The sequence below is a fragment of the Poeciliopsis prolifica genome, unplaced genomic scaffold (genome assembly GCF_027474105.1).
Source record: "Poeciliopsis prolifica strain line A6 unplaced genomic scaffold, Auburn_PproV2 SCAFFOLD013, whole genome shotgun sequence".
NCBI lineage: Eukaryota > Metazoa > Chordata > Actinopteri > Cyprinodontiformes > Poeciliidae > Poeciliopsis > Poeciliopsis prolifica.
This window is the reverse complement of record NW_026562388.1, coordinates 1012147-1032699: the sequence shown is the minus strand read 5'-3', so window position 1 is coordinate 1032699 and position 20553 is coordinate 1012147. Positions and strand designations below refer to the sequence as shown.

The 20553-nt window shown below is 39.6% G+C and overlaps 1 protein-coding gene across 5 annotated transcripts in view; it reads right to left on the bottom strand.

Moving 5' to 3' along the window:
• Positions 1-20553, bottom strand: part of pacs2 (phosphofurin acidic cluster sorting protein 2) — a 62466-nt gene that overhangs the window by 15662 nt on the left and 26251 nt on the right. For 4 of the 5 annotated variants that reach the window (XM_055038030.1, XM_055038031.1, XM_055038034.1 and 1 more), the window contains exons 2-11: positions 8480-8567; positions 8257-8346; positions 6881-7006; positions 3773-3935; positions 3538-3611; positions 3344-3424; positions 2513-2572; positions 2261-2415; positions 964-1054; positions 85-156 (exon numbers count right to left, since the gene is read on the bottom strand). In XM_055038030.1, the coding sequence (XP_054894005.1) occupies positions 85-156; positions 964-1054; positions 2261-2415; positions 2513-2572; positions 3344-3424; positions 3538-3611; positions 3773-3935; positions 6881-7006; positions 8257-8346; positions 8480-8567 (1000 nt within the window). The remainder of the gene's footprint in view (positions 1-84; positions 157-963; positions 1055-2260; positions 2416-2512; positions 2573-3343; positions 3425-3537; positions 3612-3772; positions 3936-6880; positions 7007-8256; positions 8347-8479; positions 8568-20553) is intronic. The other variant, XM_055038033.1, reaches the window with a different exon arrangement.

The following is a 20553-nucleotide window of genomic DNA, read 5'->3' as shown; positions in this document are numbered from 1 at the left end:
GGCAAACGGAAAAAAATAATAAAACCGACCAGATGTTTAGGTTGTGAGCCGAAGGTGAAGGCACCTCTGTGAGTGAGTACTCACAAAGGTGGCGTTGTCACGGCCGCCATCGTCGGCGAACGTCGAGTCGCCGCACTTGGTTTTGTCCAGATCAAGCTGAAGTGAGGCGGGAGGAAGACAAGACTTGATAGTGACTGAGTCTGATGAATGTTTATTTCACAGGCAGAAAGTCAGAATTGAACCACTGTTGAACATCCAACAGTGGTTTATCTGGGAGATTGACGGGTGGAAAAGAAAGCAACAAATTGCAGGTTTTAAATTCTGAGCTCAATTTGGAGGAAATCTTTCCCAACTCTTCTCAAATTTCAGCCGCGCTTGAAGATTTTCAATCATGAACCACATGCAAGGCTTTACCACTGCAGCTCAATGAGATTTCAATCTGGACTTTAACTAGGACACTCATAAACATTCAAGTAAAGCCCAGCTACTGCCTGACCTTTAGAACCGAAAAATTACTCTAACAGAACCTGTTTGACAACAGGAAGTAAAATGAAACACCATGTAGAACACCACTAAAAAAACAACAACAAACAAAACAAACAAAAACCTTTTGTCAGATTAAAAGTTCCCTTTGAAAATTGACAACATACTTTTCACTAACCCCACATTTCTCTATTTAAATTGTTCTATTTATTGGTAATATTGTAATTTTAAATGTCATGTTTTCATTCAACTGTAATCATCATAATTAACTAAAAAGGCTTTCAAAAATCTATCTGTGTGGGATTAATCTGTTTCACTAACTGATAAAGTTCCTGAAATAAATTGACTTTTCAATAACACTCTAATCTATTGAACACTCTAATTTATTGAACTCTCCAAGTTATTGAATGCTCGTGTAAGTAAAACAGTGGAATGACATTTTAAATTAGGTGTTTAATAGGTGGAAAGTGGGTAACTAACCGGGCTCGGCGGCTCTCTGTGGCTCCGGCTGCTGTGGATGCTGCCGATCTCGGTCTGGGAGCTGGAGAGGGACAGTCCCTCGAAATATGGCCTGAATCGAGGATGAAATCAAACACGTTGCATTCCATACGTTTCATCTCTTCACAGGTGATTCACAGGGTCGGCACAAACACGTCTCGGCTAAAAGATCCCTGCAGGTTTCGTTTATTTTCCACATGCCCATCTGAGCGTTAAGGAGCCTGTTTGCGCTCGAGGAAAGTTCGAAATAAGTTTTCGACATGCTGAAGACATAAAGCATCTAGGAGGCACTGAGGGAAACAAGCGCTGCTGAATTTTCTGACGTCTCACTCCCAGGTGTCCTGAGCAGTTTGGAAAAGTTTGGAGCTCTTATGTGGATATTCATGCTTTATTTTACAATAAAGTGTGAATTTCCTTTGCTTTACTCTTTATCTCATTGTGTGCAGGTTGTCGTTTCTTCTTTGGGTTCTTCCTCCTGTGCTTCCTTCATTGTTTGCTTGTTTACTTCAACAAATTATTCTGTTGATTCTTGTTTTCCCTGTACTCCCTGTCCTTCAACCTTTCGTTGTCTCCTTGCTTCCTGTTTTACTTGTCTGTGTTTTTCCTTCCTTTCGTCACTCATTCCTTCCATCCTTCTTTCTCCTAGACTTCCTTGTGTCATCCTTTGATTATTTTTTCACATTTATCGTTTACTTTGTGGTCTCCTTGCTTCTTTCCAGTCTTGTGTTCTGCTTTCTTTCTTTCCTTCCTATTATCTTCCTTCCTTGCTTTCTTAAACAATTTCTTCCCTGTCTGTCCTTTATTACTTCATTGTCTCCTTTTTTACCTGACTCTGTCTTTTTTCTTCCTTCCTTTCTTATACACTTCCTTGTGTCTTCCTTTGATTATTTTTTCTATTCTTTTCTTTCTTGTATCCTTCTTGATTTCCTTCTTTCCTTTCTTTGACTATTTATTTTTATGTTTAACAGTTATTAAATTGTCTTGTTGCTTCCCTTTTACTTGAGTTTATCTATTTCCTTTCTTTTTTCTTCATTTTCTTCCTTTCTTCCTTCCTTCTGTTCAAAGTGTCTTAATACTTCACTGAGGTGCTTTTGTCTCTCAAAACAAAAGTATCCATGGACTTAAAATACTGAATCTCATCTTAGACAGGCAAACACGCATAATGTTCACACACATTTACTTTTTCCAACTCCTCTTGGCTTATACTAAGCATGCAGAACCGTTTTATAATTCATAAAATGTCAACAGATAGGAGACATTAGATCGGCCCACAGCTCACTTTAGTTTGGGTTTTGGCGTGCTGAGGACGCTGTCATCATCGTCCAGCTCCGGGCAGCTGTCGCTGGGGTTCTCAAACTCCACACTGTCCAGGTCCAGATCCTCCTCCTCCACCTCAGGCGGCGGCTCCGCCGGGTCCTGCTCCGAGTCCAGCACCTTTGCAAGCACACACACGTCAAACACCGGTGAGTCACAAGAGAAGCAGAGACTCTCTGGAAATCACAAGAAAAAACAACAAAACAAGAAAACGTACCTCATCAGAAACTCTGAAGCGCTTGAGCAGCGCCACCACTCGTTGCTTAAAGTTCTGCTGCTAAAACGCAGGAAGAGAAACCCACAGAGTCAGAGTGAGACACGCTTCTGGTTCAGAACAGTGCGTGAAGCTAACAAGGAGAAACACGGCGGTGGCAGCATCATGCTGTAGGGACGGATTTCTTTGGAAGAGAAAATGAATCTAATCAGCATTAATTAGCTTCCTAATCAACGTCTCCATGGAAACATACACATTTTCTATCATTATATAGCGACACCAAAGAGTATGGGTGTCCAAACGTTTTGTCGGTCAGAATCGACAGCTCAAAAGTATCTGTGGACCAAAAAACTTCACTTTTACAAACTAAAATCAAAAAAGTTTTCTTTCATTTTTTAAAATACCTATTAGGCAGTAAATTAAGCAAGAACTATTTAAGCTGCAAACAAATAATCAAATTCTTTTTTTTTTTGAAGGAATGGGATCTTAGATGAAAAACTCCAAATGTTTTTTCCTCGCTAAGCGAAAGGCATCCAGTTGGCTTGTTTATTTGGGGTTCAGCTAGAGAAATCCGCAAAAACTATTTTATATATTTTCAGCAATAAAACCAGGATGAACACTCTGTATTTAAATCAGGCTTAATACAGCAAGTAAAGGCAGATTTGGGCCAACAAAGATTTATTTTAACGTGTAAGTGAAGGAAAAAAGTAACAAAATAATAAACCTTCGTGTGTGCACTTCTGGTGTTCTGTCTGAGCATTACACAGAAAACACACAGCCGTGAGTTTATTGTCACGTTTCTCTCAGCTCTCCGTCTCGTTTCGCATCTCTTACCCTGGTGATGGACGGGGTCCTGACAATGGACCTCCTCTGCTTCTTTAGTTTCCTCACGTCAAACTCATCATCCTCAAGATCCTGAACGGTGAAGGAGGAAGAGACAGACTTTCTTCTTCTTTTTCCCTCATTATCTATAAACCAATTCACCTCACGACCTTTCAAAGGTCAAACTGATCTGCGACTGTACTCACCTGTCCCTGCACCGCATCGTCGCTGGCCTCCTGCTCCGACGAGAAGCTCTCATACTCTTCTTCCGAGTAGTTATCTACAGGACACAATCGGCAGGAAGGTTAAAGCTTTACGCGTTCTGCATAGTTTTATGCGTTCTAGAGAAACAAATTCTTGATTTATTTGCCATATCAAACATCGGGTGATTAGTTTTGCGCTCGTTTAAAATCGGTGGGGAAATGAAAAGCAAAAGCCTACCGGTGCATTTGATCTTCTGTCCTCCCTGCAGGGCGGCGTCCTCGTGGTCTATCGGCTGACTGGACAGGGAGAAGATCCAGATCTTGGCCACTTTGCCCAGCATGTCTTTCTGGCTGCTGCAGAGAGACAGAACCTGACCTCCCTCCGTCGGGTGCTGCATCACCTGGGAGATGCGGGGAAAAACGAAATTCAATGCAGGAGGAGGACAGTCAAAAGGATTTCAAATGAACAAACACAACAACCTGAAACTGCAATAAATGCAACACTTGACTAAACTTGTAAATAACCACACTGGTCAAAAGTTCAGTAAAAGTCAAACTGAAAGTTTTGATGAATCCTTGAAACGCCACAAATCAGTTATTTTACAAGTGTATGATGAGAATAACAAGGGTAATTATTGATTTTAGATGTGGTGTAAAAGTAAACCCCTTTAATTTGCATCCGTTTTGTCACAAAACAGTCATGAACTTCACTTTATCTATTTGACGTTTAGGTCAACGCAAAGCACCATATAACTGTGAAGTGGAGGAAAAATGACACAAGGTTTTTACAACTCCAACTACCTCCAGTCTTGTAAGGTACGGAGAAGACCGCTACTGCGTGTTGGTCTGTCAGATGCAACCTCAATAAGACACAGCGAAGTGTGTGTTTGTAAAAAAAAACAAGCACAACGCTCGGTCCGGCCTCTTCATTGTGGCCAGTGCACTTCATGAAGGCTGCAGAGGATGTTAGAGGACACTACATCACGATACAGCTGTGAATAGGAGGGGATGGCAACGGGATCGGATCTTTATGAGGACTCTTTGTACCAACGGCTCAGATCCAATAGAGTTTATGAAAGGCGAGCAGCATTGGGATTTCTACAGAGAAACATGGACTCCTCTCTCCTCTCATTCCTTGGAATAAAGACTTTGAGACTGAATTAGAGCTGTGACGTTTAGCTACCGGCTTTCCTGTCGACTCATCTATCAATCGGCTAAAACATTAGCGCAGTCTTTTTAACCACTTGAGTTCATTTTATGCAAGATTACAGACACATTAAAACAATACATATAAACAAACAATTGAATCTCCCTTTTGTTAAAATAAGAAAATGAACATTTTGTTTGCTAAAATACCAAAACATACTGAACCCTCAATCTCTGGTGACCTCTGTTAACTTTTTTTTTTTATGTCTTAAATATATGAAGATGTATATAAAAAAAAATGTTGCAGCACAAACCACATGCAACACAGTTGATTTACACCATTTTTTTTTAAGACCACTGGAAACATTTATTAGTGTTTTTAAAACAACAGTGACATAAGCAGGCATTTTTCCTGCACCAATGTTTAACACAGATTTTATTTCATAACAAGAAGGTGAAGGGGGGGATAACATCACTCAGGTCCCTGAATCTTTTATTAAAGGCCATAATTGTAAAGTTATATCTTTATATCTTTTTTTCTCAACTCCCTGCATAATTCCCACTAAGTTGTTAGATGCCATGTTTGTCTGTTTTTATGTCCAATAAGTGAATTGTAGATTACATAACTTCTGACTGAAGTGTTAATATTGTGATTCAGAGAATTAATATATTCATAAATATATTCACAATTAAAGATCCGCCATTATTGATTTTGGAGAAATAAACAAGAAGCAGAACTGTTCAGCTTTGTGTTTCCTGTCATCCGATATGGAAACGTCAAATGATTATTTTTTCTATTTTGTTTATTCGTAGGTAAGGCGCTTCATTCTTTCCTCTGTTGTGGTTCGGCCTAAATGTGTTGCTCTGTGACTAGAAGCACACCTGGGTCATTGTTTTCTGCTACACTGCAGCCAAGCGGCTGCAGGGTGACCTGCAGATTCAACAGCGCCACAGCGGCAGGATATCACATTTTGTGTTTCATTTCTTCCTCTCTAAAATCCGGACAAGCCTCTATGTCCCCACTGCAACCTGGGGAGAAAAAAAAAAACACAACTTTGCCTGTTCAGCTGAAAATTCAAAACTTTCTCTGTTTTATGGTTTGGTAAAACCACATCCTGTGGGGTTTTTTTTAAACCTCAGTTTGGCTCAGTGGTGTCTTTTTCTTTTCTTCTCTCAGCTGCTGAGCCTTAACAAGCCCCGCTGAGCTTTGGCAGCCATATGGGATCTCCTTTGTGTGTGAGGATCATGTGCGCTGAAACTGAGCGCTTTATTTGTGTAATCCATGCTTTTTTCAAGCAGAGGAAACAGTTCTCTGTGTGTATTTTGTGGTGGGATGTGATTCGTTTATTGAGTCTCATTGTTCATTTCAGAGCCAACTTTGATTTGTTTCCTGAAATCAGTAGCAATTTGTGATGTGGGCAGAAACCCAGGGCGGCATCTCATCTAGGGCAGCAATGATGCCTGTAATAGAATCCTTGAGCACCAATTGCCCTAAATGTTTTTTTTAAATATTATGTACAAGAAATACTTACAAGATAAAGATATTTTACATATTCACTCCTTTAACCCACTTTACATTGTTTATAAGTATAATCTATGTAAAAAAAATTATGTAATAGTCATTGTAAAACAATTTCCACATTGCAATACAAACTGCATCCGTTATTAGGATTTTACAGCACAGCCCAGCACAAACACCTAATCAGGGGAAGATTTTGATGGGGAAAAAAGTTGAAAACGCTTCTAAACCTGGGATGTTTACTAGCACAGTAAAAGAAGTCAAGAAGAGAAGACACATCAATGCACTCTGACCATGTGACACCCTGGAAAGGCCAGCGAAGGCTTCGGGATAATTTAGGCCTGTGAGACACAAAAGAGTATTCTTCAGATGTATTTGGGCAGGTTTGTCTTGCACTGTGTGACTCTAAACTGCCACAAGTCATTAAAGAGGAAGAAGCAGCGTGGCAGCTGGAGCTTCTCATTACGTTTCCCTGATCTTTCTGACACAAACAGCCCGTTAAAGCCGAAACACCTTTCTGCTTCCTCCTGACCAGAGACTGCCAGACAACACAAAGGGCAGCACAGGCTTATTACTGCCTCCCATTCACACACATGCACACTGATGTGGTTTGCACAACTTAAAATCTGCAGAGAACAAAATGTAGATGAAGGAGCTTTACAAGAAGCGGTCGCACTGTACCTCTGCCATGTCAATAGATCCCATGGCCAAAGTCTTGTAGCCTAAAATCGTTCGGTTCTTGTACCTTTTCCGTCTTTGGAGCATTATCTGGAGCTTGTTGCCTTCTCTTTTCAAGAAGTGTGGGTACTGAAAGACAACCAAAACAAGAACAAAAATTAGACAAGCACAACAATATCTGGTAAAAAGAGACGTTTAGATCAACAGGTGGTTTTCTTTTGGTTAAAAAAAACAAAAACAAAACATGAATCATTGTAATTTTACTGCTCAAATACTGAAATATTACCACATTTAAGTCAGTCTTAGCTTTAATAACAGGAGTGAATACTTGATGCAATATATGGCATGAATACTTAAATAGTGAATTTATTACACATTAATGCAAAACCAAACTCAGATAATGCAATGATGAAGAAAAACAAAGTTGGATATAGGAGAAAGCATAAGGTGAAAAAAATTGAAGTCTGGGAGCATAGCTGTGCAGGAAGGAGGATGTTGTATATTTCACTAATCCAGAGATGATAAGGAGCCAGACGTAATATTCTGATGAAATGTAGTAAATCAGAAAAGGATGAACAAATTATAGATAATAGCCATGATGATTTACTAGAGTGTCAGAGCTCAGAAAAATAGCTCTCAGAAAAAGCCCTCTGTTTTTCTTCTTCTTCTTCTTCTGAAGCATCATGAGATATTTATTTCCTTCTATTAAAGGTCAGCAAATATAGTCTACTTTTGAACAAGATATTGACTAAATCTCTATACAGTAACAATTACAACTCAAAATAGTAACTTATATCACATTATAATATGCTAAGTAATAAGTCATAAACAAATCCTCGATAGAGATGCTGCAGTGGCTGTTAAGGTTAAAGAAAGTTGCAGACTTCATTCCAACTCCAAACTTATAATCCAATATGGCTGCTTGTGAAAAGAAGATTAACTACTTAGTTGCTCTGCTGTTGGTCTCCATCTCTGAAAATCAGTAGAACACAAGATCGATTTATGAGGACAATCATAAATTAGACTGTAGTAGTTTTTGAACGTGCAATGCATGTTCAAAAACATGCATTGCTCTGTGAAAATCAAACACAACAAACTCTCTTGGGGGCCCCCTGCTGGTCTAGAGGCTCGCTGATGCTTCAGAAAAAGTCACTTTAGGAGCATATCATGTAAAACTGATGCAACCTCCGTAACGTTTAGTGAATCTAAAGCAGAAAACTATTCAAATTAAAGCACGAGCTCCGGCTGCGTAGAAATAACATCTCAGTATGTGTCACCGCACTCTTCGTTTGTCACATGTAGAGCCAAGACTGAATAGAAATAGAAACACATTACCTGTAACAAACATCATCATGGGGATGGTGTTTGTTCTGCTTTACCTGCAGGGAGAAGGTGAGAGCCAGGTCAGTCTCCACTGACCCACTAGGTGGCAGCACAATCTCATGGGACCTCAAAATGCGTTTGGAGCCCTGTGGAAGAAAGTTATATAAATGTTCACAACATTCTAGGAGGTGCAAGAATCATGAGATGCTCACAGGGGATTTTTATTGGACAATTTATTGGTTCTTTCCAACATGTACACCAAATCATAGAAATACATACTTGAATCTTGACTGCGATGACCACAGAAATCAGCTCTTTATCAAGCTCCTTCATCACCACCAGCTTCTTAAGAGTCAGGCTGCACAGTCTGCAGAGAGACAGATAAAAGGAGAGGTGGAGGTGGAGGTTCAGACAGCTCTTCTGAGGGGTTTCAATATGCACAAACAGGTGAGTCATGCACAACAAGTCAATCTGTTTATCAACAGCGAGATGAACGGTTTACGGAGGCGAACGCTGCGGATCCGCCGCCGTCCTCCAAGGAATAAATAGATTGAGCACATCGGCATTGCTTTGACATGTAAACAGATTAATCGCACACTCTACTAAACACATACTTACTCTACACTGAGGCAGCATCACTTTGTTGCTGCAACTATAGAAAATGAAACGATTTCCTGATATCTGGAATCAAAAAACAAATCGATGACCTGCCAAGATCTGCATTTCCTGGTACGGTTAAAATCTCACTCCTGTCAGTGAGCAACTAGTAAAGAGTATCCAACTCCTTATAATGCTGTACATTATCCCATTTTTCAGTCTGGTTTTCCCGAGACTGTTTATTGACTTCTCTTGCTTTGTTAAAGTCAGACCCTAACAAAACAGGAATTATCGTTATTGAACAACCAAAAAGATACATTTGGTTGGCTTAAAGAAATTTAATATTTTCATCAGAGGAGTATACAAACCCTGAAGGCATTTCCTCCAGCTTCCTTTATGTGGCCAAAGGCGTCCCGCAAGGATTAGTTCTGGGATCACTCTTGTTTATTCTGCTCATCAAAAATCTTTACTGAGAATGATCAAAAACTTACTTCCATTTGATTTCGTTCTAATGATACTATTGGATACTATTAAATTGGATGCTAAAACAAAAATAAGTGTTTGTTCTTCCATCTGCTGACTGATTTTGTGTCTGAATGCAGACATCTAGGAATCCTGACGGATGTTTTGCTCTTTTTGAACTCAAACGATTGGTTAAAAATATAGAACATTTGCTCTTTAAAATCAAGTCCTTCTTGTGGGGATAAATAATGAAATGTTTCGTATGCTTCTTTTATATTTCACATAATTACAGAGATCTAATTTTCTTATCAATTCGTCCTGCGTAGTTAAATACTCTCAATACATCAAGATTCAACCAAAACCTTTATTCATATTTGTCATCATTTTTCAAACCAGTCGCATATCTTCACTTAGAAATCTATTCTTGCTCTATACCTCCTCCAAAAAAGTAAAGGAGGCCACGATGTTTGAAGAGATGAAACAAGAAAAATACAAAGATTTAACTGAATTCAAATCCGTCTGAACTTGAAGGAACTGAGACATCGTAAAAATAAACTTGAATTGATGCAATTTTTCTTTTTATTATTTAGTCTTTTTTGACAGTTGCAAGTGCCTTCATATCCCCTCGAGGTGTTATTTATATTTTATTACTTATTCTGTAATGCTTTTTTTTTTAGCACCATGTTGCATTTTCATGCTTATCCAGGCTGCCATCATTCAAATCCTTAAAATGTCAGAGTTAAATAACATGAGTAAAAGACTGAAAAAAAAAATAAATAAAAACTGTGGCTGCAAGAGAAAAAAAAAAAAGACCTGATAATCCCTTAAAAGAAGCAATTTCTTTCCAAAAGCACAAGATCCACATACTTGTTCATTCTTCTCCACCTCCTCACATGTATACCTTGTGGAGGTTTTTATTTTGTTTTTTGTTAGTATGCAAGCTGAATGCTCCAACACAGACAGAGTGGGTTGCAGCTTACACAGAGTACAGTAAATAAGAAAAAATCCTGAAGGCACTGCATAACATTTTCTAACGCAGTGGCTGAGAACTGACTATAAACAAAGCTGGCATTTGGGATTATGTCAATTGTGCTTCAAAAATGAACTGTTTCACCCATGTATGCATCCTAGGTCACAATTGTAAAGTAAAAACAAAAATGCAGGTATTGAAGGACTCAAACATGCTTCAAAAACCATTTCATCCAACTTCCTGCTGCACAAACTCAAAATGGTTTCAGTAAATAAAATGTGCTCCTCACTGGGATTAATAAAGCTCAACTAAATATCAGTCATTGTCATCTGCCTTTCAAAGTCACCTATTCATTCCGGGGCTGACATGATTAATCAGATTAATCACGATGAGTCGATTATTGAAATAATAGTCTTCTATTTTAGTCATCCATTAATTGTTTGCTAGAGCAAATAGACACAAAAATGGCCATTTGCTGAAATAACAGGACAGTCACAGGAGCAAAACAGCCAAAACTGTACAAAAATATTTACGTTTCACATTAAAGAAAAACAAAGACCTGTCTGTGAAAACACGTTAACGATAACTCCTCAGTTGTAGCTTCACCCAATTTAAATTCTGTAAAAATAAACAAGTACATGAAATGATCACCTATTAAACACCGTTTGCTATTCAGTTATTAACCAGTTCATGAAAAAAAAAACATTAATCAATAGATCAGTGCTACACTGTATCGACGCTAAATCAATCAGAGAGGAAAGAGTTTTTCACATGTTGATGTTAGACGTTATTTGTTTTGCTGCAGGTGAATCCTTTGCGTTCGCTAAAAGAATGCAGCTATTTTATTTTAGGTTAAAGAAAAAAAAAAGAACACATTTTTAATTGAAAAAGAAATGCATTTATTTGTTTAATGGCACATTTCAATGTCTGCCTAATATTGCATAAAAATGCTAGAAGTGTAGCCAAAATAAAAAATCCGCAGAATGTGGCAATTTTTTAAAAATCAATCAATTGTATGAACAATCGATGACTAAAGTAATCATTGATGCCGCCCTAATTTATTAAATAAACTAAATGTATTTTCAGTATAAGTCTTGCTGTTCTGTGAAGGCCTCAGAGAGCATTAGCAAACGCCTCAGTAGAGCACGGCCTAGTCAAATCCCAAAACAAAATCTGACAGGGAATCTGTGAGCATGGTTGATCCTGGACGGATGCCCCCTATCCGATCAGTTTGAGCTTAAACTGTTTTGCAATAAACAACACACACACAAAAATAAATAAATGTGCTATACAAATAACATTTGATTGATCGGTTGATACTTTGTTCATCATTCACCTGATCAGGTTTGAAGTCTTAATGTTCAAAACCCAAGGAGAAAATCCAGACGTATGAACACTTTAGCAAGGCAAAGAGTGAAGGAAAGCAGGACATTGGGGTGTTGGCAAACTGATGGAGCTGTTGTTAGGTTAGTGTGCATGTGCGTGTGCGTGTGTGTGTGTGTGTGCGTGTGTGTGTGTGTGTGTGTGTGTGTGTGTGTGTGTGTGTGTGTGTGTGTGTGTGTGTGTGCGTGTGTGTGTGTGTAAGAGGTGCTTTAACAAGCCTGTCACAATCTTGGAGACTCCTCCTCCCATGAGGGGGGGGTAGAAATTTCCTTTAGAGAAGCTTTCTGTGGTTCTTTGACTAAATCATCCAGACCAGCAGCTCAGAAAAGGTCCGTTTGTCACGTGGCTCGCTTCCTTTTCTCTGCAAAATGAAACCATTAACAGAGTGGTTGCTCGGAATGACATCATGGCTAAATCACCTGGGACACAAAAAAACTCGGCATTGGACGTCGTCGAGAGGTGGGCTGACACTCCCACTGTTGGCAGAAAAGAAAGAAACGAAACAGCAATGAACCACACATTCACCACGATTAGGACTTGACCACATGTAATCTAACTCCTCTGCAGATCTCCTATTTTGAGAACAGGAAATAGAAAGGTGAGGCGGCGAACAAAAGCAAGCAGCGGCAGTATCGGCGAACGCCTTTCGGAGACTCGCTTTGCTGAGTGGCGTAATTACAACGCCGCAGCTCTGCAGCCGAGTGGGTATCAATCAGCCTCGACGTGAGGGGGGAAAAAAAGTAAAACACACAGCGGGAGAAGAAGAAGTGATGACAATGGCAGGTTTGAAGGAACCCCCAGCAGTCTGAATGAAGACCTTTCTCCACTCCGGCTGACACCACCCGACAAAAGGCCGGGGCACAATGGACGCCGGCCAAAAGAACGCTTGCATTGTCCTGAGAGCTTCTCACGTCCAGACAATGCTCGGCATTCTTCCTGCTCCTGTTTGGTATTCTTCCTAGTTTCCACTGATCCCAGTCCCACTGCTCCATCTATCTCAGATATGCAAGGTGGCTGGATGTTGGTCTGCGGGGGCAGAGGGAGGCAACGGCTGCAGATGTCCTGGGATGCACTTACAAAAGAAAATGGAGCAGAAGTGGTAAAAACCTTTTGTTGTTTGTTCATGTAAGCTCGGTTTGTCAAGGAATTTGAATAATTTCCTATAATCACTCACCGAGCAGCCCTCCTCACTCAGCTCCTTCAGACTAGCCAGCAGCAATTAGCAAACATCTAGTGGAACAGTCCATCTGCAGAGCTCATTATATGAGCCACTTCTTAGTATTATGCTGATAAAAACTTTGTTAAGGTGTTAATAGAGGAGCTATGTTGTGATTACTTTCTGAAGGCAGAGTTTCAGGAAGAGCAGGACTGTCTTAAAGAGACAGAGCCCCAATTTCAAGACGTTAAATTACAAATTTCTTTTACGTCATAATTGATATATACAGCATTTCTAAAACAACTGAAGGTAACATAGTTACAAAATCTGTGTTATAAAATGAAACTGTGTGTTTGGACAACACATGGTAGCAGCCCTCAAAGTTTTGTTACTGGACCAAAAAAATCCAGCAATGTTTTTCTCGCATTTCATTGTGAAAGCAGTAATCTCTGCTCCAGATGTCTCTCCAGGCCTCAACCAGATGTGTGCCGTCTTCAGTTCTATGAGTGGAATGACAATGCTGATTAGAATCAACGAGGATGCTACATATTTACACCAACTGGTGCCTCGTTTCACTCAGATCACTGAAAGATCAGCGAAATACAAGGAAGACAGTCTGAACAACCTCTCTCCTCCTTCCTCGCCACACAAGGACAGAAACAGCAGCCATCTTTTTCACTGAAAGCGTCCTTGTTCCCATTACCTAACATCTGTGCCTACAAATACACAAGTTCTCAAACAGACGTTGTACTGAGAGCACAGCAGAGAAATCTGCATCCTTCTACGTTTCTCCACAGCCGCTCCCCCCGCGCCCCAGAGGCTCGGCTGAAACACAAGGCGACCCGAACCCCGACTTGACGCAGATGCTCTGGTGAACCCGCAGCCGAGGGGCAGAAAGGCCCTCTATGCACCGTTGCAACAGATTTCATCTGACACAAACAACAGAAAAACCATCTGGAAGTTGTTTTGGTGTCACTTCATTGGAGACAGGAAGAATGCAAACATGCGCCGCAGCCAAACCTAGTCAGGAGCCAGAAACGGTGTCGGCCATGTTTAATGGTAAAGATGTGTAAAATATTTAATGGCAGTTGCACATTATCCAATGGCCGATATGCTGAAAATCCAGACTTCTAAACATTTATTAAAATTTACGTCCTTGACTGAATTCCCATTAGCAAAATTACTTGAACAACTGTTTTTGTAAACAGTACGGTACTTAGTCTTCTTCTTTGTCTCTTTAAGTCCAGATCATCCAGAATCCTGGTTCCTCTCATGAGAACAATTTATGACAAAAAACGACTTACAATTTATTTATCGCACAGTTATTGCGAAATACAATCATTGGTTATGTGATGTCAGTGTTTCATTTTTGAGAAAAACAACAGAATATTTTGTTTCAGAGCCGTTTTTCAAAGTTGACATTTTGGACCTTCATCAGGCGAGGACAGGAAAAACAGATGTTTCAAGGGTCATTCCTGAACAATTAATTAGCATGTAAATAATGTGACCGGCTTGCGGTCTGGTGAATTGTTCTGCAGCAGATCCGAGAGAGAATCGGTGCCTAAATATCTATACATAAATATTTCATGACTAAATATTAAAAACCTTGTTTTTTCTCCCAAAGATGTTGTTAAATTGTAAACACATAACAATGTGTGTGTTTGCATTTGTGCACTTTTACTAGCTTTTTTTATTATTATTATTTCTTCATGTATAGATTATGGTCGTGTTGCTTTGCCCATGAATCGTGCTACACAATTAAACTCTGAGACCTAGAGATGCTGCAGTTCTCTAACAGAGAGCCTCAGAGATTAGAGTTGTGTCTCCTTAACCATCCAGCTCACTGTGTGACGTGGGTTCATGGGTTCTAGGGAAAGCTGGAGGGGCTAAAGGGAATGGGCCTGTGTCACATCCTTATTTAAAACAATAAATCAAAGGAATTGTTAGAGTGGCTAATCATTTAAAAACTGAGCCACTCAAATAACACAAAAAAGAAAAGTACTCTGTAATTCTCTGTGATTGTACTATATGAAGCATATATGGATTAGTTCAGAGGTTCAGGCCATCAGGAAAAGGATAAATTGCTGGATTTATTCTCCTACATAAGGATAAATCCTTTCATTTTGATTACATGTCGCAGTTGAGCTAGGAGAGAGGCGTCATCTCACAGCAGGTAGAGATGAGAAATCTGCAAACCATCGACGTCGCCCTTCAACAAAAGAAATCTCCAGGCTTCTGGAACTTTTCGTTTCTGGAGAAAATCCCATTTCTGAATGTGTCGGCTTGAAATTGGATTCCAAATCACCTTTCACCCGTCAGCCTTCGTCTCAGCAGGCCGCTCTGACGTCCGGCTCTCCCACTCTCACAGCGAAACGCGACAAATTATACTCTTCCACTGAAGAGCCTGTGAAGGCTGTGGGTGAAGCGGAGTGATTTTTCACTCAAGCACAAAATGGCAGCCCTTCATTAGACGGTGTAAAGCTAATTAGCATGCCACCAGCAACGACGGTCCAAACATTCCCGCACACGATGAAACGCTTCAGAGTCAAGTTTGACTACAGGACAAAACCGGACTTCCTGTTCATGAGTCGGTCCTGCGCCTTCCTCACAAACGTGAGACTGCCCTATCCATAAGGGCAGATCTATTTCATGTAATTCTGAGCTTTTTGGCAACGTCATGTTTTATTACTTATTTTACATAATATTGAAATTTCCTAATTGTAATTTCTGAACCATTCTGAGAGGTTTGTTGCAGTTTATTTTCATTTTTGACCAAATTAGTCACCCTATTGTTTTTGTCAGCTTCTTTTTGTTTATAATTTATGTCACATTGGCTTTTAAAATCCTAATTGCACTGACGAAACAAATGAAAGTTGTCTTTACAGGTTTGACCAAACTTAGTGAACTATACAATTTATACATACATTTACACTATACATTTACTTCTAAAAAAAAAAAAAACCCAGACATTTCAGGTTTTTTCAGGTCTGGTTTTCTGTATCGGTTGATACTAAGCCTTAGATATCGATATCGGGAGTGAAAAAAGCGGATCGGTGTGTGACTTCTGAAGGCAATTTGTTGCACTGGAAGTTATTTAGGGGCATCAGAGAAAAGATGTCTGATTGGAAATGCACAGCACACATTTCAGATCTTAATTCACCCCAAAAAAAATCAAAAACCATGATTTACTTTTGCTCCAGTTTGCAACTATTTGACAACATGTATTGGCGTTTCTGGTAAAACCTCAACAAAATCCACTGCGTAGCAAAACGTAAAAGAGTTTAAGGGGTGTGAATACTTGTGCTGGGTTTCTGTTCCTGTTCTTCTGAAAGCCTCTGCACACATGATCTTCGGACGTTACCACATGAGACCAACCCTGGCCGGCTGAGCCGAGCTCAAGCTCAGCGGTGAAGCCGGATCTGATTTCCTCTAAAGTTTGAAACACAACACCTTCAGTAAATCGACAGACGCTGCACGTAAAGCCATCGCACACAGCCATAATGGCTCACCGCTGATGAGATCTTTTTAGCTGTTTTTTTTTTTTTTTTTAGATACATTAGGTTGGTGTTCGTATTCTCTGAATCGTCGGGGGTTGCGATGGTGCAGAGTGCAGATGGTTTGTGCTGGTAAAGGACTGCTTTTAGTTCTCGTCTCGTTATATGTTGAGTGCTCTTATGTTCGTTTCGACGTGCGTCATAACGAGGCACCTTGTGTTCTGACATTTCCGTGAATACAGGCAGAAAAGGGCCAAGTAGTCCAAAAAAAAAAAAAAAAACTTTCTTCCCCGCATTGACTGACAACATTATGCATAAGAAATGTGGAAAAAAACAAATATGCATGCTATCTTTTTTGTTTATGAAGAAGACAGAAATTAGCTGACGTATAGCAACCATAACCGACAATCAGATTTTGAAGCTTTAGTCCAAATCAACAAAGATATTAAGAAACTCAAGGATTTATTTACCAAGAACTCCTAAATACTCTCAATGGGCTTCATGAAAAACACCAGCCCTCACGGTTGAAAGAGACAATAATCACCCTATAAGTAAATTAGGAATGCACTGATCCACTTTTTTTACTTCCGATACCAAGACAGATATCTTGAGTATTAGTATAAGCCGATACCAATTTGATACGGAAAAACAAAGCTGAATTCACCCAAAATGTTTCTTTTTTTTTTTGTCAACACAAACATAAATGTACTGAATGACAATTTTATTTGATAACTCTGCTCCAGCACAGCACATTTAAATACACCTTCACTAAGCTTGGTCAAACATGTAGGAACAGCATCTCTTTAATCTGCTCAGTCAGTGCAATTGGGAATCTAACAGCCCATGTAAAATAAATAATGAAGAAACTCAAAAAATAAATAAAAGATGGGTCAAAAATGTAAGAAATAAACTGCAACAAACCTGATTTCAAATGGTTCAGAAAGGGTTATCAGGAATTTTAAATATAACGTAAAATAAATGATGGAGCATGATGTAACTCAAAGCACAATGTACATAACTAAATTGAATAGATCTGCTCTAATAGATTGGGCACACTGTCACCAATGATCAATATAGAATTTTTTTTCAATATCAATACGGATATTAATATTGGATTGGTGAATGTCTAATGTAAATTTAGAAAGACATTCATAAATGCATTTCTGACTAATTCTATCTCTCGTTATTTTGGCCATTTAGCTAATATGAATAATTTTGGCTTAAAACAAGAGGCGTTGGGTCTGGATGCTCAGGTTTTCCTGTATTTATAACATTTTCAGCATCAGAACAATTCAGACTCAAAATTACTGATGCCTGGTCCTCATGGTTACAATAATTACGATGTTTGATGTGCACCGCCCACATGCACTATGTACGTTACCATAGTGTTGTGTTTAACTAGTCTAGTTACACCTCACATGTTTGTTTGAACATTCGAGCCGAATGACCTGAACTGGCCAATCAGAGATGAGTATTCCTAACACCTGCAACTCATTAAAACCCAGGTGAAATATAGCTCCAAGAAGAAGCTTGTATTTTCTCTCATCATGTGAAAAAAAAGTTTATGTGATCTAAATTCAGACATCTATTGGGGTTCATCTTGTCTGTCTGTATTCGCTTCACTTTTTTCCCTGGTTTTTCTTTCCATCCCTCAAATTTAACCCATGTTCTGTTTTGTGAGTCACTGTGAAAAATAGCGAGGTCTCAAGGACTCTTGTCTGAGCAGCAGAGAGTTGGGAGTATGTGAGTAATGGCTGCTGGATCAAGGTTTTCTTCCATCCTGCAAACTTTTCGTCGACCAGTGACTGAAAAAGGTCAGATGTGGAGAACAGATCAGGCCTTCATAATGAAAATGTAGAAAAAGGGGACCCAGCTTTTTACAGAAAGACAAAAACTTTTAAGTCACACACATCTTGGGGATGTTTTGGGAAACCGGCGAAGGTCCGACTTCAGCAGGTACCAGGAAGACGGTGCAAGTTGTTCAGTTCAATAATTTCAAGCCTTTAGTCTCTTATGGAACCTATAGTATTTGGAAATATTGCTGACAATCTAATAAATCCCTCTAGTACTTATATTTCCTCATTGATGTCTTATACAAGTTTCTATATTCTCTGATCGCTTCCATGAGACACTCTTCATAATTTGACTCCATTTTGTCCATAAGATGACAGTAACTCTCAGTCTTATCAGCCAAGTGTTGCATACGAAACAGTTTGGTGTGAAAACTAGCTGTTTCCATCCAGTTGTCAGGAAAAACAAATTTTTTTCTCTGTCGCAAAAAAAGGAAAGAAATAAAATACAAATTAGGTGTGTTTCCATCCACTGGTTTGGAGCGAAACAACACGGCTACGCTAAGTGTAACTATCACCTGTTGAGTTTGCAAACTAGCAAAAAAAAGAGATTTTTCAGTAATGTTTTGTTATCGAGCGAGTTATGGCCTAATTATGCCGTCATGTCAACTAACATTGGCGAAGTTTTATGCTGTCTGGAGACGAAAAGAAAAAAACCCGCGAGAAATCAGAACAGGTGGAAACCGGCATCCGCAGGTCAATGTTTTATCCAACATGACCTAATAAGTGCGAATTTCTCTGTATTTATAGTCATTACTATTTTAGAGAGAAACAACGGTTTGCGGGATACAGTTGCACTTGATTTTATCACCAGTCTGCCATTTTCTGCAGCTATCGTTTTGGTTTTGAAAACAAAAATGATAGTGACGACTGGGTGTTAATGGCGCCTTGAAGGTGTTCACACATCACACCCGCTCAAAGTTACGCAAAAGAAAGAGAAAGCACGTTGCTGCTGTCACAGCAACAGTAAATGACAGTTATAGTGTCGGCCTTGAGACAGATAAAAAAAAAACAACATTCGGTAATACTGACAGGAGATGCTCCTGTAGGCTAAGACTTGAGAGACAGAGGAAGAAGGGACATAGTGTCCTGCCTGCCCTGCAGACCCAAAATGAAACCTGAGACGCTCACATCACACAAGAATACTGCATTCCTGCTACTTATACACACTCCAAACACGACACAGCTATGGTTGGTGTTATCCCGTCCTAAACATGCCTCGCCCTCAGCTATGAATGCCTGACATGTTGCAAGAGAGATTCTGAGCCCACCGCCCCCAACACCTCACCACTTCCTCAGCTGCTGCGGTCAGAAGCCGAAGTTGACAAACAAGATGCACTTTCAAATCATTTTCTTCTAGATATTAATAATGACAACAGACTGCAGCGAGAAAGAAAAAGTGACAACGAAAGGATTTAAGCTCGTTGTCAAAGGTTTTGCTGGATTGTCATTAAAACACTTTGAGCTCAATATTGGTTCCCTCTAAGGTGTGACTGTTTCTGGCTTTTTGCCACAATGACAAGAGGAATTTTTTATTCAATAGATTAATTGTGATTTGTTTTTTTTAAGTAGAAGTAGATTTTCAAAGTAAAGAGCTCCCTGCCTTGACTGTATAGATATAGATCATTTAAAAATATTCATGAAAGCAAAAGAACAAAAAAAAGTTATTGATAGATAAAAATGTTTGCTCATTTCTTTTCTTTTTTGTTTGTTTTAAAGTATGCAGACTAATTTCTCAAACTGGGACGATGTAATCTGCTGACGCTTGCAGCTTGGGAGCATATTTCTCTTCCTCTCCCCGTTTCTAAAAATGATTCTTCGAGACACTTTTTGGACTTTTCTGCCTTTTGTGACAGCTGCACTCTGTCACACCAAACTTACGACGGGTTCGTGTTGCCTCACGAGCCAAACTGCACATGTAATGATGACTTTGCATCTGTCAGCCAGCTGAAGAGCAATGGTGCTCGTGCATTAAAGTCCCGGCTGCTGTCATTGGTGGTTAAGTTTAAAGGTAAAAAAAAAGAAAAAAAGAAGCATTTTAATGTTCAGTCCAGCAGAGACCGAGCTCACATTCTAGAAATCCAACAGATTTTCAGGTTGGAAGAAGGCAAAACGAAGAAAATAATCGTTGGAAACAAATGAGGAAAAAAGAGAGAACTTAGCCTGCACACCAGATGCACACCGGTGACAGAGTACTAAGAGCCTGAAGCAACAACATTTTCAGCTGGTTTCATACGCAGATTCTGGACGATTTTGGTCTCAACCCACAGCTGTCAGCTGCTGACTCATCTGGAGCAGGTAAACTCACCTCAGCAAGGCCACAACGAAGCCATCGCCTCAAAACCTTCATTCTGACTATTTCAAACAAACCTTTACATGGAATTGGAAAACGTCGCTTTTGCACCAGGGTTTTAAACCAAGAACACTTTTATCAAAACGGG